This window comes from Paramormyrops kingsleyae, chromosome 6 (genome assembly GCF_048594095.1).
Source record: "Paramormyrops kingsleyae isolate MSU_618 chromosome 6, PKINGS_0.4, whole genome shotgun sequence".
NCBI classification, from domain to species: domain Eukaryota; kingdom Metazoa; phylum Chordata; class Actinopteri; order Osteoglossiformes; family Mormyridae; genus Paramormyrops; species Paramormyrops kingsleyae.
The window spans coordinates 10,900,208-10,917,578 of record NC_132802.1 but is presented as its reverse complement, the minus strand read 5'-3'; the positions used below and the strand labels follow the sequence as shown (position 1 = coordinate 10,917,578).

Below are 17,371 nucleotides of genomic sequence, written 5' to 3'. Positions count from 1 at the left end.
TCTTGCAGACCTCCGACAGAAACAGAAAAAGGAGATTATATTTTTAGAACATTGATTATTATTTTTTTTTTATTCAGGCATATCCAAAGGCGGCCGGTTTGTAAACCAGCCAGGAAATACAAACCCGACTGCTCCCCTGCTTTTCAGACAGCATGCTTTGGGAGCACACGGGGGATTTCCAAAACACCCAAGGGGATTTCCTCAGGGAAGCCGAAGCTCAAACCGCCGGCTTCCTCGAGCGGAGAGATAGCGGTCCTCCTATACCACGGCCAACCATAACAGCGGGTCCTTGGAGCATTTCCTCACAGCAGGGGTCACCGCTAGGTTGCACCTTTCCCAGATAACTGCGACTCGGGTTCGATCGAACAGGTACACACCAGAGGATTCTCTACTATTTCCTTCCAACGTCGTTGAGCGAGTAAATCTTTCAATATCATCGCATCCTCCGTGCCAAGAATTTAAATGGATTGGGAGAGAGAAAGGGCACTGATTCACACTCACTGGGTCAAAGGAAATGAACAAAGACCTCAAGCTGTGTTTCCATCTGCTGTTACAATATAAACTTGGATAAGTGGGTAAGTTCAAAATAACTATTATCTCACTTAAAAGCTACCAAAAAAAAAGAGATACATTTTTCATAAACCGATTATTAAGCAGCTCCATTCCAGGACGAGCCCAGCTACATTATAGCAGAGCAGCTATGGGTCCACATCACCACACACATCACTTACCCTCACTATGATGCCCATTCGTTTGCTCTCATACGTGAAAGGGAAAATCTGCAGGATAGTGAAGTTCAGGATCTGTCCACTAGGAGTCCTCAGCTGCATGGAGGACTGGTCCCTCCCGACCAAAGTGAGCCCCACACTCTCTGTCCACTGCACCAGTGACACCTACAGGCAGAAGATGGACAGGATTGTTTTGGTGAGAAAGTCTTAATGTGTTTGAGATGCTGGGTGGCTTGAGGAGACAGATTAGTAAAGAAAATTATCTGGTAAACATGTTCCTATGAACCTTGAATGTAATCTTAATACAACCAATATTTACCTTCTCAAGTACAAACTGATCAGTGTTTATGCTTAGATATTCCTCTATCTTCTTAACAGTTTATTCAGTACAGCAGTGTTTCTCAGTCCAGTCACCCCCAGTCAGTCCCAGCTCGCAGTATACCTGAAGTCTAGGTTGAGAAACACTGCAGTTCTGAATCACAGTGAGCCTTGAACCTATCCCAGGAAATATAGGGACATTCTGAATGGGATAGCATGAGATTCCAGCTCACAGACTAACACACACAATCACACCAATTCCCATAACTGCGTATGGTAAGGGAGGGTGTCTGGGTATAGCCTCAGACATGAGAGCATTACCACTCACAAGACATGCTTTCACAGCTCCATCATTCTGGCAGCAATCAGGCCGGTTGCTAGGGACATTCAGGATGAAAGCTGAAAGCCGATTGGCCCCTGGAGTACTTCACGCCTACCCTAAAGTCAGAGCCAAACTGGACTCAGACTTTCAAATCACCATATTTATCTAACACTCAAGCACCTCCTTTATCTTTCTATCTATTTATTTTTTTAATTTTATAGTAAAAACCTGAATGCAGCTTTTTATATGTCTTGTTTTTTTTTTTTTTTATCTTAAACCCAATGTTTTTTTTAAATTGTATTTGTGGCAAATACAGCCTCAATTCAATTCCATTCAATTCAATTCCATTCAATTCAATTCGGTGAAGGTACCTGGAAGACAACATGTACACCCCACACATCTAGAGTGAGTGGAGAACAATCAAACTCCAAACCCTGGATGTGAGAACAACTAAACCCCCATGTAACCCCACACTGGGATATAAACACAATTCTTCATCTATGCTATTAGGAAGAGCATTAATGACTACAGCAAAACATGGCTCATTTAACAGGCACACCAATAAAAATGTGTAACTCCCCAAAAGAAACAAAACACAGTCCAATGAGTGGCCCAGACCGGTGAGTCACTTTGTCAGCACGCCCATGTGAGTCCTTAATGAGGTCTCCTTCATCCGTCTGATGAAGCAGGGTGTTTTTTTCTACCTCCGTCTGGCAGTTTGCTTGCAAGTCAGAGATAGGTGTGACCTGTGTATTCAGGGAATGCCAACACACTTAAGTAAACATGACTCACGTTTACAACTGAATCTTTCCAGTGCGTGTGTGGAGCAGACTGGGTATATTATGGAAGCTAAGCTAATGCCACAGAAATAGAACAGAAAACATGATAGTGATACTTCATTGATACCTATGAGGACATTGTCTTTTTGTCTACCGCATGTTGCTCTCCATAGCAATAATAATTTGTTTTCGGTACTCACACTGAGTGGTCTGTACCGTGCCCGAGAACGTTTGACCCCCAAAGTCCAGTTCACTTGACTAGCGTGATCAATCCTTATGGTGCCCGAGCACGTTTGACCCCCAGAGTCCAGTTCACTTGACTAGCGTGATCACTCCTTATGGTGCGTGAGCCCACGTGAAAAGGTAGGCCCAGGCACAGTTCAGTCGGACTGGGATACGGTGCACAACTAGCGTGAACGCTAACCACACCTGAACATGGAACACAGACATATCGTCCATGATGTAACACTATACACAAATCAGACCCGGAAGGAACAGATTGGGTAGGGTGTACAGATTGGGTAGCAATAAACATTTAACAAATATAATGGCAAAGGGATCACTTTGGTCTACAGCAGTGATGCAGTGTTTGCCTGAAATTTGGGCTGATGAGAGTATCCAGGAACAACAGGATGCTATAGATAAAAACTCTGAGATACTGGGCAAAATACAGGACTCTTATAATATGTGCAGCATGGGTAAATGAAAATCAATGTGTCGCATACTCGGAAAATCTATGAGGGCCGTGTGTCATCATGCCCAAAACGACTCCAAATAAGGCACAAAATAAGAACATTAATCACAAACTCCCTTGTGCTGTGTGATAGGGCTTTTCTTCCTATTCTTTCTTCAACAAAAAAAGTCGCGCAGTGATGACAAAAGCGTGTTCAGGCCAGGATTGTTAAGTGCAATATGTGGCCAGAATAGCGGTGGATGGGGGAGGGCAAACAGTCGTGCTCAGGCATGGTACACTAGGCAACCAGGTCTAGTGTGAGTGAGCCCTATGCAGAGTTATCGCCTCCTCGCCGAAGCGAGATGTCGCTCAGATGAGAACACAGAATACTTCTGAGTGTGACCTGAGGTAACCTCAAAGCCTGCCTGCACTGATCATCACGAGTATTACTTGCTGTAATCAAGGTCTGGGGAGAGCTACAGAACTGTTTTCAGTTTGACCCAAATAAGAGAGACCCTGACTATTAAAGACTGACTTGCGATTACTTTGATACTGGCCAGTAAGTTAGAGATAAGAAGGCAGGAGATGATTTCTTTTTGATTTCTCTGGCAGATTTAAGGTCAGCTGTCTGACTCCCCAGCCTGTGTGAGCTGGGGAGGATCGTTTCAGTCCCACATACCCGGCCAATCTGCCAGCCTTGGTGATCTGTCCCCGTCCAACTGGATCCACAGTCACTCCCAGGCTGTCAGAACAATGTTAAAGACCAGAGGCCGGACATGATCTCAGGCCAAGTTCCCCTGCTGGATAGAGGCACTGGCCCCAGCTGAAAGCCGATTGGCCCCTGCAGTGCCCCCTCCCCTGTCACTCACAGATTCAAATCGTATTATTGGCTAACAATAGGGTTGGTCTTTCTCTATGAATTAAGTCCACTTAAAAAAAAATAATTTTTTAAAAATCCTAGAACTTCTCCTGAGTGGGCCTCCGTTGGCTGGGGCTCAGACTGAGGAGGGGGCAGCATCCAATGATGGGCACCTTCATGTGGCGCCCCCAACAGGTGGGCCTCAGAAGCGGAGGCGGGCTGTCCGTTAGCGCCCACACAGGATGCGACAGTGCCCTTCCGAACTGCCTTGTGGCTAAACAGTCCTGTCCTGCGACCCCACGCCAGGCCTCACGTCTCAGCAAACGGGGGCAGGGGAAGGTGGCGTTACCCGCCTCCGGCAGACGGCAGATGTACCAGGCCGCTCTTATCTGCGTCTGCCAACAGCTGCCCCCCTCCCAACCACGGAAAACGTGCTCTCACTCTGCTCTTTTTCTTTTCAATTTGCCAGTTACATTTCTTCTGCACGGTGGTTATATTCTTCCTTCATACTTCTGTTCATTCAAGAGCAAATTTCAGTCTATTTTTTGATGTTTATCAGTTGAGACAGTCAGCGTATGGCTTCCACATCATATGTTACAATGTCTGGACGGTCACTCCTCTTGTAAATCCAACTAAGAACTTTCGTTAAATTCCCAAAACTCAATAAATCCACAGAATATTTCAAAAACGTATCCCGTGGGAGTTTTAGAAACATACTCGTCAATTATTTCGAACCACTGACTGCTTTTTGATTGGCGACACTTGAGACAGATGTTTAGCTATGAACAAGCACCGCACAGCAACAGCCCACAAGGAAAAGGTTGGCCCCGAATACAGACTTCCTGATGTAGAAGATCCAACGATCCTGGGGAGGCCACGTCCAGAATACAAGATTCAAGGGTCATATCCCAGAACCAGTCATACCCTACTTGTGCTGGGAACCTTGTGACTCATTTTCTGCCCTTTTGGCAAATTAACAGCCTCCTGCATAAAATGGCATTTATAGACCCATTACCGGATGGTCTGGCATGGTTAGAATCACAGAGGTAACCGTAAGATAGGACGCAGTAGGGATACGGTCTGCATTCATTGTGAGGTGACGAAGAGGCCTGCATTCCACTAACTAAACAGTGTAAAGCAGAACAGCAGCCAGTGTCACTACTGTACGTTACCTATGTGAGAACGCATCTGTCCAAAGCCTCTTGCAGTTTGACCCATTTATTTAACAATTTTTGTTACTAGAACAACGTACATGGTGTTCTGGTGGGCGTCTACTACAGTACGGGGTTCTCAACCTACTGAGGTCCACATAAAGATATGAATACATGGACTGTGCGTGTTTGTGTGTGTGCGTGTTTGTGTGTGTGTGTGTGTGTGTGTGTGTGTGTGTGTGTGTAAGGCACAGGTGATGCCGTTTACAGGCAAAGATGTGGAAAGTATGGGGTTGCCCATGCTGTCCTGTCAGCTCAGCAGCGAGCATGGGTTTTTCACTTCCTGTTTATGAAATCATTCACACACACACACACACACACACACAAGCTGTGGTGATAACCGCTTTTCACAGCAGGGAAACTCAACCCCTTTGTAAGTCCACCTGCACGTAAACATGCACATAACACACTTTACTCATGAGTCTCTTGACTCAAGTTACACACGCTAATTATGAGTCTCCATACCCGAGTCACACACTTTACTCAAGAGTCTCTCTACTGAAATTATGCACTTTACTCATAAGTCTACCCAAGTTACAAGGGTTAGCGAGGCTACCCAAGTTACATATCTCAGTAGCTGGTGAGATTTCTTTTTACACTTTTTTACAGTTTTTTGTGTGAATGTGGAAAATAAAATGCAACCCATGGAACACTTTAGGTAGCTAGCCTGGAGGCCTTCCGCCTACCTCGTCGGGGCTGGAGGCCTGATACACGCGGCAGGCATCCTCGTAGTGCTGCTCCGCCTCCGCCTGGTCCGTCACGCCGTTGGACTCGTACACGGGGGTCACGTTGTGCACCAGCGCGATGGCCTTCACTGCCTCGTGCACCCGGCTGCTGATGGTCTTGCGCACTTTGGTGGCGGCCGGGGCCCTCGTGGCCGGGAGGTCGTGAGGGGGCTGCCCGGGTGGCAGGGGGGAATGGAGGTGGGGGGGGGGGGAGGGGGTCACAAGGAGTGCTACTGTGAGGAACATATTGGGCCACCTCCACGGTCAAATTAAACAAAAAGCTTAAAAAAATGACTTCCAGGCTGCAGCACAGGAATCCGTTTCTCACACCGGAACAAAGGGCCATGAAAATAATTAGCCTGTGCGAATGAATTCCAGACGCACGGCAGGGGTGTTTAACCCAATGCATCACACCTTAACGCAGAAACTCGCATCACATGGGGGGCCGAAGCTCAGATTCATGTAGTATTACCAGAAAAGTCTGGGAGACAGCCCTGTTAGCAGAAGCGTGACTCAAACCCGGCTCCTCCGCCAGCTGACTCATATTAAAGGGACTTTGGCAAAGAAAACAGTACTTTGACTTAATAGAAAACAAAGATATATGTTTTTGGCCCTTTCAAACCTTTAAATCGGGTTTATTGGTTTATAAAAAAAAAACCCAACTATCTTGGTGGGGCTGAGGAACGGCGTCTGTGCGGTAATGCCAGATGGCAGAATATCACCAAATTCAATTTGAGGACAAGTCTTTCACAGTAAAGTTATTAAGCAAAAAAAAAAAAAAAAACAGAAGAAAGAAACAAAAGTTTCTCAAACCCTAAAAAAACAAAACAAAATCCTGGGTTGTTTTGAAAGCTATTAAGTGGTGGTCGCTCCCTCTGACATCGATTTCACATCAGTCAGGGCAAACATAAACAGATGTGGAGAAAACATATGAACAATTAAGTTTTACATTCAGCTCGGGCTATTTTTAGGACTGTGTTTTTGGGGTTAATGACGAAGCTAATAAATTAGCTAAAGCTGGACCCGAGCTAGCGGCCAATCGCATTTCCTGCTGCCCTGACCCCTGATGTCAAAGGGACAGGGGCAGCCAGAGGAGGTCAGGGGGCATCTGCTCAAAAGGATAATTAAGTGCCAGTTGGTTTTTACAACAATGCCTACAGGAGCTCCTCCCACTGGCACCACACCACACCATTAAGGTACCGCTGCTTAGCCAGCTGGCACAAACAGACACAAACCCCACAGGAAGGCAACGAACAACCAGCTTTCAGGACGAATTTAAGGAGAAGATACTGAGAATTTGGCAGAAGGCCACACTGCCGCCCGCGCTCATCATCCAGTTGCCATGGCGACGGCGAGCTGACCCGTCCTCACCTGAGTGTAGGCGCTAAAGACGTGGCTCTGCACCTCGTCCATCGAGTCCATGCCATAGGCCACGGTGCCCAGATGGAGGCGCCGAAACACCATCTCGTTCTGGGTCAGAGTACCTGCAAAGGAGGACGGGCGTTAGCTCTCGCGCCCCAACTAAGCGAAAAATGGTGAGCTACCGAAATAGGAGCCTTGATTAAAATTATTAGCGGAAGTTGAACAAACAGAAGTTTCTTCCCCAGGCTATCGAAGCTCACCTACCTCATTAATGCTGATAGGGAAGGTCTCCAAAGGCGTATTGCACTATAATGTTATTTCGCACTGGCTACTGTCTGGCACCCACTGTTTTCTTACACTCATTGTTGTGTACGTTGTGTATTGTTATTTTAATCCATTATTTATTATTCAGTGTTTTTGTTTCTTTGGCCTAGCTATCCAATGTACTGCAGAAAATTTCCAAAACTCCCTCCATTTTTGAGATGCCAATGACCTAAAGCAGGGGTCATCAACTATATTTGTCAGAGGGCCAGAGTTTTACCAGACAGTCTCCTTGGACCCCCAAGAAGAAAATCAAATAAAAATCTAATTTTGGCTTAACATTATGTTTAATGTTTATACTTTTTCCATTTCATAGCCTAAATATAGTCATAAATGGTGGTTATTCTGACGAGAGACTCAGTTGTTGTTATTTTTAGTTGCTTTAATAGAGTGGACCACTATTTTCTTTTTGATCCTCACAATTTTGGAATCCAGTCGCGGGCCGGATTGAACGGCTCAATGGGCCGGATCCGGCCCGCGGGCCGCCAGTTGATGATCAGTGACCTAAAGTCAGGCTTCCTCATCATATGATAAAAACCAAAACTCAACCCGTCCTCCTGTAATCCGGAGAAGAACTTTTGGTAAATTTCCAAAACTCTCTCAGTCCACAGAAATTCTCGAAAACATATCCCCCGTGAGTTTTGGAAATATGCTCTTCGACTTCATTTGATGCGTGTGACTTGACGTTAATTTATCACAACTGACAGAGACCGAAATAAACCATAATCGCTCGTGAATTCGGAGCCATTTCAAGAATCAGCCCACATTGCTGACGGATCAGAGCCTCGCTGGTGGAATTTATCGGCCTGGTACGCGGATGTTGCCATGGCCAAAGGACAAAGGGCACAGACACCAAGCAAGAATCCCTGCTAATGGCGATTTAATGACACAGAGACATAGAGTTCAGTGGCAGGTTCTCTGCACTGCCGCCACGCCCCCCCAGAAGGGCCACTCCGCTTAAAGCCCCCAGGCTGCTATATTAGGGTGCCTTCAGGGGGGCTCCGCGAAAATAACAGCTTTTACTCCCCACCGGAACACGAACGTGACATTTAACCTGCACACCTTTTAATTCCAATCAAGAGCTAGAGCAGGAAGAGGGAATTCTATCATTTTGCAGGCAGTGAGGGTCATAAACTTTGAGGCAGGGTGTAATTCTCAAGGTGCTTTGGCGTGTGAAAAGTACAGATCTGCCCTGGATAAAAGCCTTAACAGCCCCCATTTTGATTTAAGAGTCCATTAAGGGGGCTTGTCCCCGAGTGTGGCACAGAGCCACTGGCTGTGGCGGGGGGGTGGCGGGGGGCGGTGTCTCACTCTTGCTACCTCTCTCGCCTGTCCATAACCCTGCGTCCTCTGGACAAAGGCGGAAGGAGAGATGCTGTAAATTGCACCCTCTGTCACGGATCATCGCCAGTCTGAGAACACAAACGCACTCCACCTCTTATGACTCATTGCCCAAGGACTGTATTCCACATCTTTCGAGCAACCCAGCAGTTCATCCATCACCACCTAAATCAAGGGGTAGTGACAGCAGAACATATTGGCTGGGAAAAAAAAACAAAAAAAAAAACACACACACACACACGCACGCATAAATATGATTTTAAGTATTTCAGCTCAGATGGAGGTTTGAGTCGGCAGGAGATCCATCGTTTGTGAACTATTTAAACTTATGGCCCTTTACGAGCAACTTGTGCGTGTTATGGGGGTACATTGATTAAAGCAGAATGTCATGTCACTAAGACTGTAAATGCTTGAATGAAGGCGTGTAAGAAAGGATTCCCATAGGGCCAGTAACACAGACAGACAGACACAGACAGACAGACAGACAGACACAGACAGACAGACAATACATTGATCCTGAAGAAAACTACACAGGTGATTTCTGAGACTGAATGTGAACAAACGTTATTTTCAGGTAATGCAAAGCTAGACCACTACAAATTTATATAAATTAAAGAAAGAAAAGTTTATGGATTCTCCAATTTGATTCCCTTCTCTGGCAAAAAATTCAGGCAGCTCCTTCCAAGCAGTTTTCAGAATTTGTTCTGCTCACATTTAGCTGGTACCACAACGCGTCCCTGGACAGTGCCACACCATCATCAGTACGTAGAAGAAAACTCTCAAGTTTTCTGCGAAATCTCTGACCTCATCTTCCTGCTGCCGTTTGGTGGTGAGCTCTGCTGTCCAGAGGCTGCCTGCTTTGTAACCAAATGCTCTGATAAAACCTGAATAAGGCTGGCAGGTAGCTCCACTTTTCACATCTTGACTGTTGTTCTTCTGATAAAAGGCGCACTGACCAAACAGGAAATGTTAATTGTGTTCCTAGAAGAGTCAGATTTTTGAGATTATGCTGCTCACATATTGCAATTATATGGTATTTTACCAAAATTTTGAGGGAGGGTGAAGCTGATGTTTGTCGCTGATGTGTAAAAGCCCTTGTTGGTGCTGACAGTTATGTAGTCAAGCTTCTATGAATTTTTATCATGTACTGATTGGGGGGGGGGGGGATTTTACATGAATTTAAAAGCATATTTTCAGATGCAAGCAGCCAAATAAGAGTCAAACTCTGCTTTCAATAGAACAGCACGTGATGCAGAAGGGCATCAGAATAGACCAGAGGAACTTCGTCCATCCCAGAGGGGAAACTGGGCTCTGGGCACACATACCCCATGTCAGACACAGACGCATATGTAAACACAGTAAAGAGCAGCGGTTTGTGGGGTCTGAGAACAGGGAAAGCCAGAAGCATTTGGGATTAAGGGCCCTGCTCAAGTGCCTAACAGTGACATGACTTGTCTGCTGTCCACAGAATTCAAACCTATGACCTTCTGGGCACTGGTACAGATCCCAAACCCAATGAGCTATACTCAAAAAGCAGGGGAGCATGGAATTGCAGCTCAGATGAAGAGCTCAAGGCAGGATTTGTGACCACCAAGCTTGGACGACAGTGGGGCTGACAAGCTGCCTCCTTCAAGCGAACAATTACAATAAAAATCATAGGAAAACAGAACAGAAATAAAGGTAAATGTTAATAATGACGCACTGCCAACAGCCAGTCTATGCTCTCACACGTTAATGAAAGCTTCAGGTTATTCTGGTCTAAACTATAGAACTGGTATGAGGTGTAAACTGAAGAACTGATCAGTGAAGCGTCAGGCGGTCCTCTTGTCCTCCGCCATATTCCGTGAGACGCACATGGAAGTCCTGTGGGAGTGATGCACACACGCTCGGGGGCCTCGGGGGCCACGGGGCCCAGACGACTACGCACCTCATCCCGGAGGTAACAAACGCGGTATTAAATAGGTCATAAATCAGCTCCCAGCCTTTAGAGGTAATCCATACAAAACGCCTATAAAAGGTGAGTAATTACGCACTTCAAAGCGCATCTCGGCCACATAGAGACAAGGAGAGGAGGGAAGATTTAACAGGATTTGGCAGGAGACCATTTGTGAATCACGCTGACGGGCCTCACGTCAGGCCGGCCGCTTTCTACCGGCGTGTGATCTAAATGCAGCAACTTGACCTTTCTGTGACATTGAATTCCAAGCCGCGGGCTACAAAAAGAACATGAGTACCCATCATGCTCGGCGGCTGCTGTTAGGATGGGACCCAGCGTTTGAGGTTAAGAAAGAGGAAGGTGAGGTTGAGCCCAAGGTGATTTATTTTCTCCCAGTGCAGTGAGCCATTAAGATTAAGTAAAAACAATATATAAATAAAAATAATACTTTCTAACAACTAAATATCTACCAAAAACTTACATCAAAACAACAAAATAGATAAAAATGCATAAATGTGCAGTCCTGGCTACAGCTACACTGGCATGACACTGACCTGCACATCCAAAGTCCAAACCTTGGGCTATACTATTGCCCATTCCTAAAAATAAACATTTACTAAACAATATGATCTGATAAATATTAAAACAAATACATCACTCCCTACTTTCATTATCAATAACAGCTTTAAATTTTGGTTCCCATGATATACAGTTGCATAAAGTTGCTACTATTTAATTACCTTAAAACTGGTAGTTGCCCTCACACCATGCCAACCAATATGGCAACCCCATACCCCCTGCTTGGGGAAATCTGCAGTTCCTGATAAACAACCAGTATTCACTTAAAACACACACAACAGGAACTTCTATTGCCCTAAGTTACTATAGGAAGGAATGGTCCTGGGTCAGCCTGTGACGGTCATGATTACCTGAGAAACCACAGACGGGGGAAGTGGGCTGATGCTATGGAATGTGAACTGCTGTTATTTCCGGAACGATCGTTGCTATAAAAAAATAACGTGAGTGTGAATTTAAAGTGATTTTAAGATAAGAAGTGAACAGGACCAATGAAGGAGGAACCAAATTAAAACGGCCTAAAACATCAAAACACTGGTCTTATATCACATTATCGTTACACTCGCAGCAAAGAGCAGGAGGACTAGATATCTGCACTCAAAACTCTCTTTACTATTAATATTGTGTTTAGTGTTCAGTAAGACTCTGGCTAAAGTTGATAAAGAGATTTTTCTGTTACTTTCAATTTCGTTAGAACTGGGCAAACTGGCTATTCGAGTATGACGAGGCACAGAAGCGACTTCATGAAAATGTAGGAAAGCAGCTATTGTGACAGTCCGTCCCCCTGTCAGCAGGGGGCAGCAGCGGGGGGGGGGGGCAGCAGCGGGGGGGGGCAGCAGCGGGGGGGCCTCGGAGCGACTCACCTGTCTTGTCGGTCAGCAGGTAGGAGATGCGGCCCAGCTGCTCCGGGATGGTACTGGCCCGCACCACGGTCCCGGGGATCTTGGAATCCTTCCGGATCATCCAGCTGAACACCATCTTGCCCATGTCCAGATTCACACGCAGGCTGTGGGTACGAGATGCAACAGGAGATGGGGGTCACACTAAGCAAGGGATGGTGCACTCACACACACACACTGACAGACACACTGACACACACACAGATACAAACACAGACACACAGACACACACACACATGCACACACACAGATACAAACACACACACACAGGATTGTTATTATATCTTTGTGGGGACTCTCCATTCATTTCTATGGAGAAAACTCTGTTCACAACATGATGACCTTAACCCTTACTCAGCCCTAACCCTAACCATAAGTAACCAAACAAAACTGGGGACCTGAAACATGGTCCCCACAATGTTAAAATAATAGGTTTTTATTACACTGTGGAGGACATTTGGTACCCACAATGTAATATAAACATACTTCAAACACGCACACGCACACACACACACACACACACACACACACACACACAATGGGCAATTCAGAGACACCAAGACCCCTAACCACAGGGAAGAACCAGTCATATTATATGTGGTGCTGTGCAGTCTTAAGCAGTAATAGAAAATTATGTTTAAAAACTGTTGACTCAACCACGTACCATGTTTCGCTAATCGATGCCTCATCAATTTAATTATATAATTAAGCTAATTAATTAACTGACCTGGGGCCTGTGCTAAGAAGCGGGGTTACTGGCTTATTGGGGTAACTTGTCGGATTTAAAGTAGTCTGGGCAAAATGTAAATGAACGAATATGAAGTCCATTTAAACTGTGGTACCTTAAATCCGACAAGTTATTCCAATCTAAAATTGTGTTTCCTAGTTTGTATGCACTTGCTACCCAGATGAAAAGCTTTAAACATTTCATTCGATGACCTAAAAGTTTTGCACAGTTCTGTATATAATGTATGTTGTCGAAGGTGTCACTCCCTCACGCAAACAGGCCACGTCTAAAGCAAGCTTCCACTGGGCATCACCTGATGGGCACAATGTTGGAGAAGAGCAGCAGGAAGCGGAAGATCTGCAGGTACCAGCGTCCAGCGAAGTGCTGCAGGGCTACCATGACCAGAGAGACCACCACCAGCGCCCCAAACAGGATCTTCGTCAGGCAGTTGACCTCCAGGTCAAACAGACCCACCTGGATGAGTGAGCCAATGGGAAGGTGGCCTTCAGGGGGCGTGGTCTCACTAAATCAGGGCCCAATCAGATCCCACAGACTACAGCAGGAACAATCTCAGCACTTACACTATGCTTTAGGAAGAATGAGTACTAGATGGATTAGATAGATAGATATTGAAGTAAATTGCTGGTGTATTTGGATAGATAGATAGATAGATAGATAGATAGATAGATAGATAGATAGATAGATAGATAGATAGATAGATAGATAGATAGATAGATAGATAGATAGATAGATAGAGATAGATCTTGAAGTAAATTGCTGATATATTTGTGTGTATAGATAGATAGATAGATAGATCTTGAAGTAAATTGCTGATACATTTGTGTGTGTGCTGTGTAGGTACATCCCCGCCTTCCTAACATGCCTTGTGCCGGGGGTTGGACGTGTTCATCACGCTGCGCAGCTCCTTTCCCGTGTACACAACCACGCCCACCACCGTACCTGTCAGGGAGAGAGGAGGGAGGTGTGTCACCTGACCAATCAGAAGCAAGGCATCCTGGGTGGGATGTTCACCCCCCCCCCCAAGCCTACCTCCAGCTTTCAAAACTGCTTCTTAGTGGAAAAACAGCACTCATGTGCAATTAAGGTAATTAGAGAATGCCACTGGAAGTAGAAATGAACATCTGGATGCAATCTGGTAAAAAAATATATATAAAGAATGGGAAGGGGGGGAACCAAGAGAAAGCCAGAATAAGGTGAGAGGAAAACGTGACGCAGGGAGAAGATGGTGGCCCTCAGACCTTGGCCCAAGTCACACGGAGGGTTTCCATGGCAACGCAACGAGGGAGGAAGAGTCATAGTCTTCCCTCTGTCTCTGCTCCTCTTATATTACTTATTATTGTGCAGGATATTTTTTCACTATGTAAATTATTCCATAGCTCTGTCTTTAGCACTGCAATGCCCGTCCTGTCACTGTGGCTTCAAGGGGACCTCACTGCAGCCCATGCTTCACTGGATCTGCCTTGTTTGGCTACAGGATCATACCTGTTCAAGTTTTGGATTTGAAAATAAGGGAAATTTTCCGGCACCCACCGCGAGCCATCCCACCACCCCAACCAAGCTCCAGTATCCCTTACGTTTTAAGACAGGTGTACAGGAAATCTAAAATAACCACTTGTCATTCACATTTTATTTTCATTACACATTTTAAAATACGGTAGTTTCCCGGCCAAAACGGGAGACTTGACAGCCATGTGCAGGATGAGCGTCACCGTCGGCAAGGCTCACCGGAGGCTACGACAGTGCTAGCCCACAGCGTGTTCTCGATGCTGAGGCTCTCGTTCACCGGGGGGTCACCATCCTCCTGCGATAAACACACACGACTGAGAGATATGCCAAAAAGAATATATGACTGCACTACTGCAGTCTGCTTCAGTCTGTATATCTATGTCGTATGTATTATTATTTTACTTGTCCTCTGTTTTATTTTGATAATATCTGGCATTGGTGGGAAGGCACACAGAGATTCTACATGTACAACGACAATAAAGATATTCTTTTTCTATTCTGTGTGGTAAGAACATTATGAAGCTGTCCTTTTATAGAATGTATATGCAATACCAATTTTAAACCTAAAATCTGGAAGTGAAAGTAATTAGCCTGGAGGATTTTATAAAGGATGTCCTTAGTAAACTCAAATCAGCACACGTTGTATTACATGGCTAACTGGAGATACAAACTCAGTGGCACACAAACTACCCATGGAAACCTGAAGGTGCTTCATTAAGAACTGACTAAATCCATTTTACTTATAAGGGACAACTTGCTGCATGCAGATCAGGTGCCTGTTACAGAACCAACGCTGTTCCGGCTTAGCTTTTGGATTTTTTTTTTTCTAATTGACCCTGAGTATATCACTCAAGGGGAGGAAGTGAGGGGGGGGGGAATCTAAGATTTTGTATGGTGGGAGGCATAAGCCCTACTCCTGTATACCCCCCAGGGGAAGGTTGGTAAGGGTCAAAAAATTCGGCTGACAGGGCAGAGACCGAGGCACACACAGTGCCACTCACCCTGGTAAAGGTGCCCACGAAATTGTGGATGTCGATGCTGGGCTCCTCCACGTACACAAACGATCGGATCTGAAGGAGGTCCTGCGAGGAGCAGTCGTGGGGTTAGGGCTCAGCACTGCAGCACTGTCATCTGTTAGTGCTCAAGAATTATCTGACCTTCGCTTTTCATCAGATTTTTCTGTCCTGTGCGTTTTAATCGTTATTAAACCAGCAAAGACCACGCACAATGACAATGGAAGAATAACGACCAGCTTTGCTCGTTTCAGATGTGCAGACTTTCTCTTCATTCAAAATTGCAGAATGCATTTTTTTTTTTATTGCTTCTCAGCACGGTGTGTCACATGACTCACGCCGGCAGTGGGCAGCCGTTGGGTACAGGCCACAGGTAAGCGTAGCTTCCAGTCCGTCTCGCCGTCCAGCTGGTCTGTACGCAGAAAGCAGGACCCTGGAAGTGGGGAAAAAAAACTGAATGGATGATGACGCGGGACACGTCTTATGCAGCAAGTAGCTAAAGACCCAAAGAATCTGCCATTACTGTGATCCCAGAGACTCGACCAGGATAAGCGGCTGGTAGATGGCTGGACAGATGCTTCCCTGACATGTTCTCCATTTATCAGCCATGCTAAGGAATGTGGAGCTTTAAAGAACCTCTAGGGGGCACTGTTGCACAATATGGCACAACTTGTTTCAAATTTTAAAAAAGTACGCTAAATGGAAAATGGTCTAAAGACTAAAAACAACAGGAACACATTAATTGAAAAACAAACACATAAATACCATATAAACAGGAGTAATTTTGAAGAATGAAAAACTCCAGCAAAAAGGCAGTACAGTCAACACTCATGTATTCATGCTTCGCGATTTGCCAATTCACAGATCCGCGCACACGTAGTATTTTTACAATTTACTATTTCTGTACGTCTTTACGTAATTTATAATTGATTGAATACCTGTACCCTGTACATACAGTACATGTTTCCTTTACGTATTTATTAAATTGTGCCTTGGTTACATATATGACTTCTGTCAATAAGTTTACAGTCCCGTTCGTTTACTCATTTTACCTTACTGTGGATGCGAAAGAAAACAGCAGCCAATGCTGTGTGCTATGAATTAGTAAGGGTAATATTAGTATACTGTACTGTAAATGTGCTAGTGTGACAAATATCCGTTAGGCGATACTGTACTGTATTTTTACATCAAACATTTATTTGTTTTTAAAGGTAATGTATTATGCTAACTTTTAAATGAAATTAAAGTGTTTTGGGGGCATGACTGGGGTCATATTTAGGGTTCAAACTATAGAAATAGGCACATATTACCATTTTTAGTGACTCTACCAAACATCCGCGAATCCTCCTCATTTGCGACGGGTTCTGGAACCTCGCGAATGTCCGAGGTCTGATTGTATTTTTACTTTTTAATAATAAAAACATGCTTTACTATAGATGTCCAAATTACAGCATTTCATGCAATAATTAGGTGATAAGGTCAATCACTCCAATTCCATTTGCACAGAAATTGTTCCAACATGTTAATCTTGTCATATCTGGAAGAATGAACCACAAATTGAAATCAAAGGTTAAACTCAATGGCCTTTTCTCAGCCATAAGGTTGGCTCTCGGGACTTAAAGCCGACCTGGAAGCGCTGCCTTGCAGACTGGCCCACCAACCTTATTCGCAGCACTGTGCATGTATGTCACACTCATCAGACAAAAAGCGCGTCCACATGAAGGTCTGCATATAGCTCAAAAAAGGTGCCTAGCCCCCACCCACTCGGAAGGCTATGCCCCGAACACCAAGGCTCCTTATTATGACCTAATGGCCTCCATCTGTGTGGAAGATTACCAAAGATTCCTTCCCGTAAGATCAACAGCTTTTTTTTTTTCCTTACAGGAAATATCAGCTAAGATGGATCATGTTTCTTATGTTCCTAGGTGGACTCTAGTTTACGGTGTTTCTTTGAACTTAAAAACACAGAAAACCCAAGTAACTAGAAGTTAAGTGGCTTTATTTGGCCGGGTGGCCAAAGCGTTGGTAATCCTCGGCTGATTGGTTGGTTGGTC

The 17,371-nt window shown here is 45.1% G+C and overlaps 1 protein-coding gene across 1 annotated transcript in view; it reads right to left on the bottom strand.

Annotated features, from left to right (window-relative positions):
- Positions 1–17,371, bottom strand: part of atp9a (ATPase phospholipid transporting 9A) — a 49,208-nt gene that overhangs the window by 18,520 nt on the left and 13,317 nt on the right. The window contains exons 7-15 of the mRNA XM_072713643.1: positions 15,656–15,750; positions 15,306–15,386; positions 14,524–14,599; positions 13,661–13,737; positions 13,091–13,251; positions 12,015–12,157; positions 6,987–7,099; positions 5,577–5,786; positions 732–893 (exon numbers count right to left, since the gene is read on the bottom strand). Coding sequence (XP_072569744.1) covers positions 732–893; positions 5,577–5,786; positions 6,987–7,099; positions 12,015–12,157; positions 13,091–13,251; positions 13,661–13,737; positions 14,524–14,599; positions 15,306–15,386; positions 15,656–15,750 — 1,118 coding nt within the window. The remainder of the gene's footprint in view (positions 1–731; positions 894–5,576; positions 5,787–6,986; positions 7,100–12,014; positions 12,158–13,090; positions 13,252–13,660; positions 13,738–14,523; positions 14,600–15,305; positions 15,387–15,655; positions 15,751–17,371) is intronic.